Source organism: Harpia harpyja, chromosome 2, assembly GCF_026419915.1.
Source record: "Harpia harpyja isolate bHarHar1 chromosome 2, bHarHar1 primary haplotype, whole genome shotgun sequence".
In the NCBI taxonomy this organism is placed as follows: domain Eukaryota; kingdom Metazoa; phylum Chordata; class Aves; order Accipitriformes; family Accipitridae; genus Harpia; species Harpia harpyja.
This window is the reverse complement of record NC_068941.1, coordinates 24,517,170-24,533,304: the sequence shown is the minus strand read 5'-3', so window position 1 is coordinate 24,533,304 and position 16,135 is coordinate 24,517,170. Positions and strand designations below refer to the sequence as shown.

At 56.3% G+C, this 16,135-nt stretch overlaps 2 protein-coding genes across 3 annotated transcripts; both read left to right on the top strand.

Moving 5' to 3' along the window:
- The first annotated feature begins 1,541 nt into the window (after positions 1-1,541).
- On the top strand, positions 1,542-6,824 carry IBSP (integrin binding sialoprotein). 2 transcript variants are annotated; one of them, XM_052772846.1, is made up of 7 exons: positions 1,542-1,916; positions 2,969-3,033; positions 3,114-3,164; positions 3,293-3,364; positions 3,554-3,610; positions 5,643-5,744; positions 6,057-6,824. In XM_052772846.1, the coding sequence occupies exons 2-7, from the start codon at positions 2,980-2,982 to the stop codon at positions 6,633-6,635; spliced, it is 915 nt and encodes a 304-aa protein (XP_052628806.1). In that variant the 5' UTR covers positions 1,542-1,916; positions 2,969-2,979; the 3' UTR covers positions 6,636-6,824. The 2 variants fall into 2 exon arrangements, with proteins under 2 accessions (XP_052628806.1, XP_052628816.1); XM_052772856.1 differs by lacking the exon at positions 5,643-5,744 and having other exon boundaries at positions 1,543-1,916.
- Positions 6,825-8,966: 2,142 nt separating this feature from the next.
- Positions 8,967-14,824, top strand: MEPE (matrix extracellular phosphoglycoprotein). The gene is made up of 5 exons (XM_052772730.1): positions 8,967-9,025; positions 9,785-9,850; positions 11,429-11,482; positions 12,237-12,329; positions 12,438-14,824. The coding sequence occupies exons 2-5, from the start codon at positions 9,797-9,799 to the stop codon at positions 14,427-14,429; spliced, it is 2,193 nt and encodes a 730-aa protein (XP_052628690.1). The 5' UTR covers positions 8,967-9,025; positions 9,785-9,796; the 3' UTR covers positions 14,430-14,824.
- The last annotated feature ends 1,311 nt before the right edge of the window (positions 14,825-16,135 follow it).

Genomic DNA, 16,135 nt, shown 5'->3' with positions numbered 1-16,135 from the left:
GGGCAGCACCTCCAGCCACCCCAGCCCCACGGGGCTGGGGGGGTGCCGGGTCCCTCACGATGCTGGTGTCTCTCTTTACTGGAGGCTGCTGTGTTGGCATCGGAAAACTGCATGGCTTCCTTTTTTTTTTTCTTTTCTCTTTTTTTTTGTGTGTGGGTTTTCCTGGCCTGGGGCGCCAGCTGAAAGCCATGGCCAGCTCCAGGCCTCCCTTGTAATTATGGCTCCTCACAGTGACACAACGGGCTTTGAAGCCCATGGGGCAGGCACAGCTGCGCAGTGCAGCCCCAGGGTTTGCATGGCGGGGACGCGGCCCAGATTGCTGCCAAGGCTGCTGGACCCCTGGGGGCTGCAAGGGACCTCTCCCTCCCCAAAAGCATGCGATGTGCATGGCGTTTCATCAGCAGTTAGCAACTCCCCACAAAGTACCTGTTGATGTGGTGATGAGCAAGAAGACAAAATAACAACAACAAAAACCAGCTTTGTCTTTCTGGTCCTAACCTGGGAATTTGGTTAACTGGAAATCCTTTGTTTCCCAATCAAATTCAGGCTCAAACTGGGCTCCCCTGGATGTGGGTGAGGCTTTCGGCAAGCGCAGCCCCCAGTTTTGAGCAGAAACATGAGCGTTCAGGTCTTTCACTGCAAAGTGGATTTTTCTGCCCTAAATGACCATAGTTTTATCACTGGCTAACCTGTGTATCATCAACCTGCTTGAAGGCAGGCGTTCTCCAGCCCTGCTGTTCCCTCTCTGAGGGTTGTAGAGCTGATTGCATCGGGTGGGATTTGCAATTCTCCTCGCCCCTGTGGAAGCTAAAGCTGCATTTGGCGAAGAATCAGTGCCCTGAGCTGCTGCAGCCCAGGCGCCTGCAGGAGTGGCAAGGGGCCTTTGCTGATGAATGTAACAAAAATCTGGGAAAAAGGGAGCAGAGGTGCACTGAGGAGCTGGGCAGCTGAAATCCCAGTGGGAAATGATAAATATAGGGAAAGGAGAAAGGATGTCCCTGCAGAGGCGCATGTAGGGGGGCAGCTGCAGCACCTGTGTGCCCCCATCCCCTGCTGTCAGGTGCAGGACAAGAGGGGTGGGCTCCAATCACTGGCTGTATCCTGCCACCAAGGTCCCTGCTGAGCTTTGGATGACGATGAGGGTGGGGTTTTTGCATTTTTTTGCCCCAGGCAGTTATTCTGCTTTGCTGGGGTTGTGTACAGAGCTGCCAGATTTCAGCTGGGCAATACCTGATTTTGGAGAGTGAGGGGCTGGCCCGGCCCCTGTATGGGTCTCTGTGGTTCAGGGGGCACGAGAAACAAAGCAGATGTGCATTTTGTAGCATTGCTGTGGCAGAAATGGCTCTCAAAGGAGGATTGGTGACACCTGTATCCGAGTCCCCTTTTCTTTCCCTGCCCTTCCCAAGGCCCGTTTCACCTCTGCAGGCAGCCTGTAGAGGGATTTGTTTGGATTTAGCCTTTTTTTGTCTAATGGCTATACCCAAGTGACTGTGGAGCTGGGCCTTTGAGGTTGGTCTTTTTTGTCTTCTTGAAAAAACAGTGACAGAATTTCCCCAAAAGGGAGGTAGACACCCCCTGAGAACAGATTTCCCAATATTTATTTTAATTTAAACCCAGAGTGTTATTATACCCTCTGGCCTCCCGGCCGTTCCTCTGAGGCCAGACCCTCAATTAAGTGGCGTGGTGCAAACCTCCCCGGGTTTGGCAGCGGCGCGGGGTGCTATGTTTGTGCACCAAATCTGCCGGCGTTGAAGTTTGGGGGTTTTCTGGCACACGCTGTCGGGCTGGCGTCACTCTGGGCAGGGCGGCGACTGGCTTGGGAGGGGGCAAAAATAGACGTTATATCCCAGCAGGGCAGCGGCAGGAGGAAATCTGTGCCGGCCGACTCCACGGGTAGCCATCGGTGCTGTGGCAGGGTAAGCTTGCTCCTGCTTTTCCCAGCCAGGTTGTGCATTGCCATCTGCTTTTTGCAGGGGAATGGGGGGGCTCAGCTAGCTGGCAGGACTGGATGCTGCTTTTAGCCCTTTCCTGGGTCTGTGGCTTCATGAAGCACTCAGATGGAGGGGATAAGCATCCAGAGCTTTGCTGCATGGCCAGGGAAGCTAGCTTGTAGCTAGTTGTTTTCTAGCCTGAGTTAAACAAAGATGGAGAAACTTCAAGTGCAAATAAATATAACTCCCCCCAAACCTCAGCTCAGCTGATGGTGGGTTTAGCTGGAACAAGGGTAGGAAGAAGGAAGATTAGTAGGCCTGACTGAGCCTGGGGGCATGCCAGGAGCATCCCTCCCTGGGGGGAAGCTGGGACGCTGCAGGAAGGGTCGGGCATGCTCCTTGCTGGGGCTGGGATGGAGGAGGGCAAGCCAAGTTTTGGTACTTAGGGGGTGCATCTTGGACATGCCCAGAGCCAAGCCTCCCCCCTGGATATGCCTACGGGGTCTCCTTGCATTACTTGCTGCTGTTTTTGTCAATGGCAGACTGTAGAAGCCAGTTATATTCATTTATTTGTTTGCTTATTTATTTTTCCTCAATGAGGTTAATAAACTCTCTGTGGTGTAATTCCCAGGGGTGTTGCTCCCTGGGCAGAGCCAGAGCAGGTTGCAGGGCTCTGGGAGGGCGGCCACTGTTGCATCTCCAACAGGAGGTGTCCCCACTTGCTTGCAGGCGATGGGGAAGTAGGGGCAAGTAGTCCTGCTCAGGAAATGTGTCCACTAATGGGTGAAACTTGCTCTTCTGGTATTTTGTGGCTTCTTGCAAACCCCAAATGTATTCATGGAAATTGAGGCAGATCTGTCAAAAAAAAGAAGGACTTGGGTCTCCGGAGGGGTTAGGTGACCCCATCGAGAGGAGACTGGAGGTCAGCCTTTCTTCTCCCCACTCACCCATTTGGACACAAACACCTGTAAGATTCAGGGAAGTGATGGTGCTTTCTAGCTGAAAAGCAAGGCCTCACTGTGTTTCGCTGTTCCTAGAGAAAGCAGCCATGAGGACTGCCCTGGTCTTCGCCTGCCTGGTCGGTATGGCGTGTGCCTTCTCGGTGAGTTCCGGGCAGTGGGGGGACCCCCCGGCCTCGCCGGGGCTGGTGTGGGGCGCATGCCAACTCAGCCTTTCCCCCAGGTCAAGAGCTGGCTGTGGCGAGCCAAGTCGGATGACTCGGACGAAAACGCGGTAGGGTCTCCCCCCCACCCCGCGTGCCCAGCCCCACCCAGTGCTGGCCTTGAGGACGAGGATGTTTCAGTCACTCCTGTACCCAAGCCCACAGGCTGATGGGATTTACCCCCTTCTTCTCCTGGTAGGTGTTCAAGAACAGGCACCGGTATTACCTGTACAGATATGTCTACGTGCATCCCCTGCAGCAACGGTACCAGGTGGGTGCTTCAGAAGGGTTGCTGATGCTTCGCTGCCCACCAAATGCAGAGATATCAGCCCAAATGAGACAGAGGCATGTTCTGTGTCCCATCTGCCACTGGCCTGTAGGGCTGGGCTAAGACCGTTGTGCTCATGACACCAATGGAGACCCACCAGCCCTGCTACAGCTCCGTTTTCCCTCTCCTTAGGGCACTGACTCATCAGAGGAAGAGGGGGACGGCTCGGAAGAGGAGGAGGAAGGGGGGGTGAGTATGGCAAACCAGCAGCCTGCAAAACAAATATGGGAATTTGGGAACTTTCTTTGGGTTTGTAGTGTCTGCTCATCAGCATTTGTGGCCGCTGACCGCCCACAGCCTTGCACTCTGGATGTGACTGGATTTTCTACTCTGGGCTTTATTTTATTATTTTTTGTATATTTTTTCCTTTTTCTTCTTTTTTTAAAGAGGATGGGCAGGGAATGCACCAAACAACCCTGAGACAAACTTTCTGGGTTTCCATTTTCAGGTGGCTCAGAAAGGAGCAGGACAGTCCAAAGGGCAGAAGCAGGGGTGCTCGCCTGCAAAGCAAAAGGCACTGTTAGGGACTCCTCTTACCTTCCCCTTTCAGGGTGCATTCCCTCCAGAGTGTTGATAAAATTGCTATGGCAAATACAGTTATGCTCTGCACACGTGGGTGTGGAGGGACACAAACTGACACTATATTGGGAATTGCATGTTTGTACCAGCCCAGCCAGTAATGCTGCTCCTGTCTGCTGGGTCAACATGAGCTCAGGCACTGCTGCATTTTGCAAGAGTCATCCAGGTCCAAAATTAAATGCCAGGGATTACGAAGATCTCTTGTGCCTCACCAGGCTGCAAATGCTCAAAAATAACCCAGTGGTCTCAGGCACACAGGTGCTTTGAGACAGGGATCTGGCATGCTTGGAAACCTATGTGTCAGGTCTGATCACATCTTTTTTTTTTTTTTTTTTTAATTTAATGATTCGAATGCTAATTTCAGGGGTCTTTTTAACAGGAGTGTAAGCCTGGGCATCTGGTCCTAAAACCCCCTTTGGAGGCCCGCCTGGGGCTGGGATGCAGCACGAGGTGGCCTTGTCCCCCAGGTGCCTCTGCCAGCCCTGGCACCTCCCTGCAATTTGCTGCTTTCTGCCTGTTGTTCTTCCCTACCACTGCGATCACTAGGGATAACTTTGAGTAGTGGGATGAGACAGCCAAAGGGGGAATTTCATTCCCAAGGAAGAAATTAAGTGACATGCAGGAATGCAGCTGCTGTTTGGGGCTGCCCCTTTTGCTTCAAGAGCACCAGAGCAGTGGCCATTCCTGGGCAGGGATGCTGCATGCCTTCACTGGCAGGGGGTGGTCAGCAAGATAAATCGTGATGAAAGGCCCCAAGGTCAGTTATAGGTATGTAAAGAGCACTGTTATATCGGCTGCTAGATGGGGGGGCATCGCTCCCATTGGCACAGCCGGCTACACCATGCAATTTGCTGGCTCCTCCAGTGGAGAGGAAAACAGCCTGGGTTTTTTCTGGCATCAGATGCACCCATATTTTAAGTGACTGAGTTGGCCCAAAACGCCAGGGTGAGCATCCTTGGTCTTGGCGCACAAGCAGCGGGGATTGCCCAGGGCAGGGATGGCAGTGACCCCGCATCTCCCTGCCACGGCTGGGTTCCTTTGCCAGTGGCAAGGTGCTCCTCCTCCCAGGCTGGGGACAGGGTGAGCTGCCCCACCAGTTCCTCAGTGGTTGCTCCAGGCTCTGATTGCATTTGGGTTATTCATTGCTTTTTTTTAGCGGCATGGACTGCTCTGCACCCTGGTAAGAGACCCACTCTGCTGCGTGGTCTCTGGGGCCGAGTGGTGCTGATGGCTTATTGCTGGTAGGGTTTGGGCTCATGCCTGGCTTTGAGCTGTCACGCTCTTGCCAGCTATCTACACCTGGTGTGTAGTGTGTCTGCATGTAGTGTGCCTGTGGCTTTCTTTGTTTATTGGTAACTGGGAGATGTAACTTCAAAAGCAAACCTTTAGATGCTTTGTAAAGCAAAATGTGTAGCCAGAACGGGAACACCCGACTCCAGCCACCACAACTTAATTGCAAGGCTTGGGCTGCCCTGCTGCAGCTTCTCGATTTCAGCCTGGGGCGAGACCCGTGGGAAAGCAGGAAACTCAGAGCAGTGCCCAAACACCGCGTGGGGATGCTGTGTGCCCCCCTCACTGCTGGGAGGGCTGCGCTCCACTCCTGCTGCTGACCACCTGCCCTGCCCTCTCCCTGTCCCAGCAGGAGCCATCCCATGCTGGCATGGAGGCAGCTGGCCACCCCGCCGGAGCAGCCCCTGGGCACAGCCAGGGCAGGCTGGGAGGAGACATCACTTCTCCCCAGCAGGTGTGGTTTGGGGAGCTGGAGGGGAGCACCCGGGGGGAGGGTATGTTCACTGCATGCCCACTTGCACCCACAGGATGCCCTGCACCCTGTTTCTGCATGGGGGGTCTGCTGCGCAATATGCCCACAGCTGGGCCAAGCTCTGGGCACTAACCCGGCAGGAGGGTCAGAAGGGGCACCCCAAAAAGGCAGCCTTGCCATGCAAGGGATGGGGGGGATGCTCAGCTGTGCCCATGCCTGCCCCATACCACGTGGGACTGAAAAGCTACAACCTCCTGACACCCAACTAATGCCATGTTATTTTCCCCCCGCCAGGGCAAGAGCTGCCAAGGACCCCTGAAGGGGGGCAGGAGCAGCACTGCTGGCAAGGGGGGTGACTCTGAAAATGAAGACAGCGACGAGAATGAGGAGGAGGAGGAAGAGGAGGAGGAGGAGGAGGAAGAGGTGGCCGAGAATGAGAATGGCATCAATGGCACAAGCACCAACACCACTGAGGAGGCAGATGGACCTCACGGCAATGGCACCGCAGTGGCTGAGGAGAGCACTGGCACAGCTGAGGAGGAGGAGGAAGAGGAGGAGGAGGAAGAAGAAGAGGAGGAGGAGGAAACTGAAGTGACCACCATCATCAGCACCACCGGTGAAGACGGGCTGTCCCAGGCAACAACCATGGGAGATGGGGGACCCACAGATGCCACCACAGTTGGGGAGCAGTGGGAGTATGAGGTGACGGCTGCAGACCACAGACAGGGGGAGGAGGGCACCACCGATGGCAGCTACAGGGAGCAGGACGAGTACGCCCGTGGGGACAGCTACCGGGCCTATGAGGATGAATACGGCTACTACAAGGGGCACGGCTATGATGTGTACGGCCAGGATTATTACTACAGCCAGTGAGTGGGCAGGGGGGCAGCCCCGGTGCTGCCCCCCTCCTGCCCCATCCCACTCAGGAACATGTATCCAAAGGCTCACTGCAGCTGCTGCATGCCAGAGGGGACACCAGGAGGCTTGCGGTGTGCACCGGCTCTGTCACAGGCTTTTTTCTGTATCTCACAAAGCAAAATGAAATAAAGCAACTGAACTGAGCTCATTGGTGACGAAGGGTTTGCTGCCGAATTTGCTGGGGTCTGCGGGGTGGCATGGCAATTGGTGGGCTGAGGGGCTAAGGGTGCGCATGCTGCTCAGGGTAAAATCTCTTTGTTCTAGCTCAGATGCACATAAAAGGGGGGAGGAACAGAAAGGCTAACTAGGAAATCCTCTGTAGAGTCCTCTCCGAAAAATGGAAGGGCATTTTTAGGGTCGCTGCTGTGGGATTACTGCTGTAGAGTTGACGTGAATTTGCAATATGTGGGTGACGATAACTTTACCATGTCTTCCACTCCTCAGTAGCATGTCTCCCATGGCCTGGCCACACACCAGGCAATATTAATCAAGACATTAATTTCTCTTTCCGTGCATCACTAGCTGTAGATGCACACTGCTGTAATGACAGCTTTTCTTCTGCATCCCTGCGCCAGGCATGTGGGTCCCACCGAGGCTGGGCACCTTGGATGTGTTTCAGACACTGGTGCTGCAGCCCAAAATGGTCCACGACTCTCCCTGCCACACAGCCTCATCCCCAGGGTAAGGTAGGGCTGTCACAGTGACAGCAGCGCATCCACTCACCTCCTGCGTAAGGGATGGGGATGCCTGGCTTGTGGTCCCCAGGATCCCTGCCCAGAGTCACCTTCCCACATGACTGTGGACCCGGCCAACTGGGGATCAGCACCACAGACCGGGAAGGACCAAATCCCGTTGGGTTCCAGGCAGGTGCTGCCATTTAGGAAAAGCAATGGCCCTCATGCATGGGTTACGGCAGGTACCGCACTGCCCTTGCACTGCTGGAAAGGAAACCTGTGTTCAGCTCCCAGTATAGGTCCAACTGCAAAACAAGTTTCTATTCCTGCAGCAGCAAGCTGCTGGCCACTGTACAAAACCGCCTCTGTGTGCCAAAGCTGGGCTGCAGCTGCTGGGGTGGCAGGGGGTGCTGCCTGCAGGGTGGGCACCCATGGGGCCAAATCCCTACAGTGGCACTGGGGTGCCCCGCACATGCTCGCAGCTGGTGGGGGACACAGGAGAGCCTCATCGTCCACATCCCCAGGGGGTGCCCAAAGACGTCAGGGAAGCAGCATGGACAAAGGGCCCTGGTGCTGCCAGGGGCTGGGTCCCACTCCCACGGGGCACCCAGCCCCATCCCATGTGCGTCAGCCCCCCCCAGGCATCCGGCCAAAGCTCTGCCTCCCTGAGCCAAGAGGCACCGGCCGGCTGCTCCAGTACCTGTGGGGCAGCATCCAACCATGGCTCCCTGGCTGGTGGGAAAGGTCAAGTTTCCTCCTGGCTCTGAGATTTGCTCCTGCCTGAGGCTGGGTGCTGATGGTTTAAGCATTTCTGGCGTTAATGCAGAGGTCATGCTTGCTCCCAGAGTTTGGGTCGGGGCAGAGTGGCAGGTGGGATGGGAGGTCTTGTCACCATCACCACAGCGAGCAGCTGAGCCAGGCTGGCCACAGCAGGGGGAACCGCCCTTGGCATTCACGCAGGTGACCAGCAATACCACCAAAGCTAGAGGGGTCAGGAGGAGAGTACGTACGTGTGTTGTGCACATCCTCCTAGCACCTTCCCACAGCAAAGGTGGGCTCAAAGGGACCTGTGCAAGCAGTGCAGGAAACAAATCTTTCTTTTTTTTCTTTTTTACTACTCTTCTATTTTGGACTTGCACCGGTCTTACCTCAGGGGGGTTGAGGTTGAAACCCAAAAAGCAAGTGTTGGAGGCTATGGCGTGGTGGCGGCTCTCAACTTGGCCATCACTGCCCTGTGGAGCAGTCATGGCTGCAACCAGGCTGAGCTCAGTGTATCAGCCTTCCCTTTCTGCAGCCCTGCCAGCTTTCCCATATCAGTCACGGTCAGCATGCTACAACCCACTGCATCCCCTCTTATCAATAACCAGGCTGGATGCGTGCCATGCTAAGATCTGTGTTAATCATCGAGCAATTTCGCCTTCAGAACAGATATTTATAAACTGTGCTTTCTGTTTATCCAACCAGGTGGAACATTTGATAGCTGTCTTCCACCACAAACACATTTTTAGCTGGAAATTACTCCCCCTGGTTATCTGCGGGCACTGCCAGCCCTGACAAATGTCCCTGGGCAGGAGCTGATTGGCTCTGCATGCCTGGGGCCAACTTTAAATTTCAGCAAAGTGGGCACAGCCTCCACGGTCTGCTGCTGGGACCTGTCTCCGACAGCAAAAGGTAATCTTCTTACCTAGTTTGCCTGCCCTGTCTCTCCCCAGCCCTTTGGCTCTGCCCTCCCTGAGCAAGGCATCTCCTGCTTTCACTCTGGGCAAGCCGCGGTGGGCATGGGGAGACAGCCCGAGCCTTGGCTGTGTGCATCTCTGCATTGCACTCTCTTGAGCCTACCTTGCTTTGTATTGCTGATCCTTGTGCATGAATTTCCTCCCGATGTTTTCTGGAGGAACACTTGCATGGCTGAAAATAGTCTCCCGCTGGACCTGCGAGCCCAAGCCAGGGTGGATGGGTGATGTGAGAATTAGTAGCCAAAAGAACTATTGTCTCCTGCCATTTATCAGTGCTATTGAAAGCAGCACGGAAGTTTCTTAACTCAGACTTACGAATGTATGGCTAAGCCTGCAGTGGTTTTGGTGGTCATTTATTGCAAATATCCACCTAAGCTGCTTTGACAGTATGAGTTAAGAAGCTTTAACACCTGGTGCCGGAGCACCTACTCGGTGCTGCTGGCTGTGCCTGTGTCCTTGCCTCACCACTGCATGCACATGACGAGAGCATCGCCTTTGCTGTGAGGAGTGCAGAGAGGCAGAGCGATGCCGAGGGCCACCTCAGAGGCTGGGGAAAGACGGGGTCGCTGGATAACCCTGCTGCCATGGGGGCTTTGGGACAGCAGGAGTTTTTGGGTTGCTGCTGACTGGGACTGTTGGGGACTGCAAGTCCTGGGAAGACAAACTCCAGTGATACTTCGCTTTGTGCCCCCAGGAGCTGCCCAAGATGCAAACAGCACTTGTGTGCCTGTGCCTGCTCAGCACGGCCCTCTCAACACCCGTGAGTATGGCTCTCCCTGGCTTCCCAGCGTGCCACCAAAGTGTGGGGTATACGACACAGTGTGCCCCGGCATGCTTTCAGCAGCAGGAAAACATGAGTTGTACTTGCGTATAGCACCTCTGGGGCTTGGTGGAGGTTTTGAGGTGCTGGCACAGAGGTGAACCCAGCAGGAAAAATATAGATTAGCACTGAGGTGCCTGATCAAGTCCCTTTAATTTAGCAGTTAGGGCATTGTGCAAGGGCTGGTCTGGGTCACCGTAACTCTTCCCCTTGATTTCTGCAGATTTGGAATCTGCCCAGAGCTTTTGGCCTGGGAACAGCCTGAGCAGAGTCACAAGAAGGGAGGCGTGGGGAGGATGCTTGCCTTATCCACGTGGGTAACAGGGGTCAGAGGGGTGCCTGCAATTATATTCCAGCTCTCCTAATATGAAATTTGGACAGATATAACTGAAACAAAGGGCAAACTAAGATAAATATAATAGCAGCAATTTTTGTCCTGCATAACTCCTGCCCAACATACTAAATATACAGCTAGAGTGAAAAATCTGCTCCTAGCAAAGGCTTGCTTTTCTGGCAGGGTAAGGAGGAGGCAAACTACGTCTTCCCTGAGGGCTGGGCCCCAGCCGTGTGTCCTTTAGCCCCCAAGACAAGCTTGCACAACCAGACCTGTCGCAGAGCAGCACAGGAAAAGGCAATAAATCAGCGCAGATTTGTTTTTCAGATAGAGGCACAGAAGAGAGCCGGTTAATACTCTGCTGCATAACCAGGGCGGTAATCCAGCCTTTGACATTGTTCACAAACAATGGAATAACCTAGGAATATTTAATACTCTGGGGCATGTTTCTGCCCCTTTCAGCTGGGCTTGGGGTGCTTCAGTGGCTGATTTTGCTGAGACTTGAGGGGGCTCCCCTCCATGGGGCTCTCTGCCCCTCTGGCACGTAAGGAATGCCCTGAAATGGCTTGGTGGGTCTCACAGGGTGCTCCCACATCCAGGTCCCCCATCCCTGATGGATGCACTGGCCAATACATCCCAAAAGATGACAGGATAACTGGGGGAAGCTGAAAGCTTGCAAGCATGTACAGAAACCTGGCTGTGAGGGCACAGGTGTTGCTGCTGCTCACTTGCCCAGTAAACGCTGGGAATCACCACCAGTTAACCAGGTCCTGGCTCCCATCACAGTCAGATCCCAACCGTAAGTTGGAGCATTGTGGTGTGAGCAGTGGTGCCATGTATTAAAACTGTTCTGCAATGAAAATACTCTGCAGCAGAATCCAGTAAAAGGGTATTTGCAAACAAACAATATCCTATTAAAAGTAGCATGCAATGCAAGTAATACTTTTCAGACCCTGGAAATGGGGTTTTGACCTTTCCTACTATTGCTGGCTTTAAGCCAGCACCCGAGGTAGTACCTGGAAATTTATTGGCTTATCAACACAGTTTTCCCACTGTTCCCTGGACATCATGGCGTGCCCATCACACTGGGCAGGGTGAGTGGCTGGCAGCGGGCATTGGCAGGTGCCTGCATGCTGGAGCAGCATTTCACACCTTGTCTCTTGCTTGTGTTTTGCTGCCCGCAGGTGCCACCGCCGCTGCCTGGGAGAGCTGCTGGGAACTGTGTGGGACAGCACCGGGTATGTCCCCCCCGCCCCATCCAGACCCCGTGGGGTGCCCTGCACTGGGGGCACAGGGAGAAAAAGCCGATTCTGGAGGGAAGCCCCAGTGAGCCACAGAAAAAGACCAGTGGTCCCCTCGCACCTGAGCAGCCCTTACAAAGAGCAGGGGAGAGCAAAGGTGTGATGTGCTCAGGCAAGGGAAAGGCTCCCCCCACCAGCTACTCCTCTGCCCCTGCCCAGCCCCAGAACACAAATGCTCGGTGTATCCACAGGTAAGGTTGTAAAAGTCCCAGGCCCAGCTGCTACGGGTTTTTTTCAAGTGTATCAGTGTAAAATACATCAGTAGCAAAATTCAGATGAGTAATGTGGAAGAAAATGCCTGGTTTTGCCTATTGGAAGCCAGCTGCTGTCCTTCCAGTGCTTAGGTCACCTTCAGTCCCATCACTCATGTCTGATGGGACCATCAACCAGATTGTTTATTCAAGTCATAAGCTACCTTGCAAAAAAAACCCCTACAGCTCCTGAAAGCAAGCAAAGGCAGAAAATGAGCCCAAGGAAAAACCAAACCCTGAAGCCCAGGAGGTGAGCACACGCATCCTGCCCAGGTCCCTGCCCATGCTGTTGGCCACAAGGTGGTGGGAGCTACCGCCCACCCTGGGGCCCCAGCGGGTGCTTGTGGGACCCTGCTGCAGTGCCAGGCACAGCAAGGGAAGCTCCTGCTGTCACATTTAATAAGAAAATTGTAGGGTTTGGGTATTTTCTTCCCCACCAGATACTGTTGAAAGGCTGCAATGCCAAGCATGGCTTCTACGTTTTCAAATATGTCTACTCATTTTCGACACGGAGGAACCAGACACAGATAAAGGTGAGGACGCGGCCAGGACACAGCAGGACCCTGGCTTGGCTGCAGCACCCCACGCAGCCAGGAGGTGCCGGGGCTGGGCCTGACCTCTCCTTTGTGTGTACTGCACAGAAGGAAGAGGCTGACAGCCAGAGTGCTGCCCCTGGCCGCCAGCTGGGTGATGACAAAGCCAGGCAGGGGCCAACGGAGGACCGGGTGGCCCCGGAGCAAGGTGACAACAGCAGCACTGATACAATGGAGAACGGGACTGGCCTCAAGCCCGAAAACCGCAGTGCCCCAGGCACTGGCAGGGATGCTCACAGTCCTCGCCCAGGCACTGGCACGCGAGCGCGTGGTGGTGTCGGTGTCGTGGGTCCCACCTCGGCCAGCTCGGAGGGCAGCGGCGACCTGGATTTGGTGGTTGAAGTTGATGGTGGTGTTTCCATTCTCCCCCAGGGTGGACACCCCGGAGAGGCCGTGGCAGGGAACATGTCCACTGTCAGGAGTGAGGACAGGGATGACGGTGCCCCCAGTGGGGTTCCAGTGGAGGGGGCCATGACAGCTGGGAGGGAGAGGGCCTCTGCCACCGGAGGGGCTGGGGATGAGGGCAGTGGTGAGGCCACCGTCCCTGGCCAAGGGCAGGAGGGCATCATGCGGGGCACAGGGACAGGAGGCGCCACTCTTGCCTCTGTAACTGAGAAGATGGAGGATGTTCAAGTTGATGCTGAAGGTGTGGATGAATACGCTTACATCCCAGACTCGGGCAGCGTCACCGTCACCCACGGGAAGGTGGGCAGCACAGTGAGGGCCACCAGATTCACCCAAATCTCTCCAGACAAGGATGACAAAGTCAACATCTTCATTGGGAGGGCCAACATCCATCTAGGGGAGCAAGAAACCACCCAGGCTGGTGCCACCGTAGGAAGCAAGGATGATGGCATGCATGCTGTGGGAACCAGCAGCCTCCTGCCCAGGCTGGGTGTCACTGCTGCACACGACAGTGATGATGATGATGTCATCCCTGCTCGCAGGCAGCCTGAAGAATTCACTACCACAGCCTCCCTGAGCCATGCGGACAGTGTCACCAGCAGCCCTGGGGATGGCCATCCCACAGGAGATGATGAGGATGCTGCCACCGCCGTTGGTGATGGAGAAGGACAAGGGGCCCCCAGCCCCTGGAGGGTCGCTGATGGTGTCACTACCATCCCCGAGGAGGCTGGCATCCATGGGAACAGTGATGATGAGGCAAAAAGTAAGGGGCAGAGGTTCGACGGGAGGCCAGGCCACTTGGCTGTCACCACCCCCCACCAGGTGGGTGACAAGGAGGCCACTGCCACTGTCCCAGCCGAGGGGGCCAGCATCCACCTGGGCACCACCGTGGCCTCCCCTGGGGTGAGCGAGGGGGACTGCACCACTGCTGTGGGGATGGCCAGTGGCCGCAAGGCAGGTGAGAGCACCGTAGCAGGGAGAGGGGGGAGTGGGGAAGTGGGGCCAGCCACCCCCCAGCCCCATGGGGAGGGATGGCCCAGGGTGGGGCTGAGGGTCCGGCCTGGGGGAGCAGGGCTGGACAAGACACCCAGGATGGACAAAGCGCTGTCCCCACGCACAAAGGCCGTTAGCCGGGTGTCAAGTGGAGCCCAGATAAGGGCTGGCGGCCGTGACGGTGATGCCAGGGGCAGGCCGCACACCACTGAAGCAGGGGGCAGTCCCCCTCCACCGGCAGGGCAAGCCAGGGGCAGCATGGCAGCGGTCAAAGGCCAGGAGCGAGGGCGAGGTGATGAGGCGGTGGTGTTGGGGGCCGGGAGGGGCCACCTCCCCAGGCACCATGGCAGGAGACCAGGGTCCGGGGGACCGGGGGCATTTGCAGCGCTGGGCCACAGCAGGCAGGTGGACCAGGTGAAGCGTGCCGACGAGCTCCACGTCCGCGAGCGGGCCTTTTATGCCCTTGGTGGGGCGGGGGGTGGCCCCCGTGGCCCCTACACCAGCCTCGGGAGTGCCGACAGCAGCCAGTCCTCTGAGGGGGAGCAGGGCAGCCACAGCGACAGCCGACAGACGGGGCTGCGGCCCTCGGGGTGGGGAGCCCCAGGGCACCCCCATGGCCACTGGAGCCAGGGGGCCCTCTGAGGGACTGCCAGTATCCACCACGGCAGGCTCCAGCAGTGGAGTTGGGGAGTCCCACATGTTGTGTCCCCCCCAGCATCCCCGCTGCGGGCGCTGCTCTTGCCTGGGTGAGAGGCACCCTGCACATTGCTGGAGGTCGCATGGTGCTTCACAGCCCAGGAGCCAAAAATCAGTGGTTCATGCAATCCTGCTGTTAATTTGAGGGGGCTGCATCCAGTGCTGTTACAGCGATACATGGGTTTGCTGTGCTAGACAGCCATGTAACGGCAATTGTGCTACACAGCATAGGGTAGCGTTGTTTGTGCACTGATGCGAAGCGAGTAAATAAACCGTGGGAAAAAGCCTCTGTCATGACAGTTTCACTTCCAGCCTAATGGAGAAATAAAAGCATTTCTGTACCTAAGGCTCTGCTGACTTTGTTGTTTGCCGCAGGACTTCAGGCAGCTGCTTTGCCACAAGCAGTGTGCTGCGGGGGTGGCTGGTCCCCTGGCACATCCCTGGCCCAGGCATCACCTCTGGGGCTGCAATTTGGCCAACTGGTCCTGCACATCCCTCCCTTGGGGTACCAAACCCCACCGGCTCCTGCCCAGGGCTACCCGCCTCCCTGAGCAGTTTGTTGTTGCTGGGGAGCCCCACAGAGCATCACCCACCTTGGCTCGTCCATCTCCTGCAGCGAGAAATCCCCATCACGCCCTCTGGCACACTGCCAGCATGCTTGCCGGTCCCACCGCCCTCCCAGCAGCACCACAACACCCTGGCTGTGCTGCCGCCATTCCCACCACTGTCCCCTGCACGCAAGCCAGCCTGGGCTTTGACACACTGGAGCTGTGCCGCCGGTGGTGCCCAAAGTTAATCACTGTTTATGCAATTGCAGGTTGCCTTTTCTGTCCGAGAAGCTGCTAAAACAGGCATGCTCAGCAGCATGCCAGAGCAAACGGCACAGTGGGAGCGGCATCGTGCCTCGCAGGGAGAGGTGCCACCCTCAGCACACTCGGGAAGGGACTCCCTGCCTGCGCTGTGCCCATGAGGGGAGAGGGGGTGGGAGCAGTTACGATGACAGCAATGTACCCGCAGAGCACCTGCTCCCCTGCCCTCTGTGTGGCCGCACACAGGGAAGGGGCAGGTCCTGTTTCGGGCCACTTGGTTCCTGTGGATCGTTGCATGGGTGATTGATGCTGGGACCACCAGTACAAGGATAACACTGTGTATCTCACTGGTGCTATCAGTAGCACCAACAGTCGGGCTGTGCCTTGCTAGAACTCATGCTCTCCAGTGGAAAGGATCAAAAATTGCATGTGGCCACTACGCCCCACACCAGGGCATGAGGCCCCGGTGCCCCCAGGGGAGCTGCACCAGGCAGCCTGGTGCCAGTGCCATGGGGACATGGAGGTTTAAGCAGCCTGCAGCTTCCCAGGTGTGGGGCAGCATGCACAAGACCCTCAAAGGCTCAGGGACCTCCTGTGCTGGCCCACCCGGCTCAGAGCGGAAGGGGCTGCAAGGCTGCTGGCAGCCTGGGCTGGGTGACTTGCCCCAGGAATTGCCACGTCACGTCACACCCCAAGTCTGACGGACCATGGCGATGCTCCGGGGAGCTCGGGCTCAGCATATGCTGTTGCCTGGCAAACGAAGGGGGTGGTTCTGGGGTCTCGCCGCTGGCAGGGCTGGGACTGGTAGGTTTGCAGCCTCATGGGGACCCCAGCATGGTGCCC

Bases quoted from the DNA above. Each gene is read 5' to 3' on its own strand.
- MEPE (XM_052772730.1), top strand. From the start codon at position 9,797: ATGCAAACAGCACTTGTGTGCCTGTGCCTGCTCAGCACGGCCCTCTCA. The intron at 9,851-11,428 runs GTGAGTATGGCT...TGCTGCCCGCAG, and splicing joins GCACGGCCCTCTCAACACCC to GTGCCACCGCCGCTGCCTGG. The intron at 11,483-12,236 runs GTATGTCCCCCC...CTTCCCCACCAG, and splicing joins ACTGTGTGGGACAGCACCGG to ATACTGTTGAAAGGCTGCAA.
- IBSP (XM_052772846.1), top strand. From the start codon at position 2,980: ATGAGGACTGCCCTGGTCTTCGCCTGCCTGGTCGGTATGGCGTGTGCC. The intron at 3,611-5,642 runs GTGAGTATGGCA...CTGTCCCAGCAG, and splicing joins AAGAGGAGGAGGAAGGGGGG to GAGCCATCCCATGCTGGCAT. The intron at 5,745-6,056 runs GTGTGGTTTGGG...TCCCCCCGCCAG, and splicing joins ACATCACTTCTCCCCAGCAG to GGCAAGAGCTGCCAAGGACC.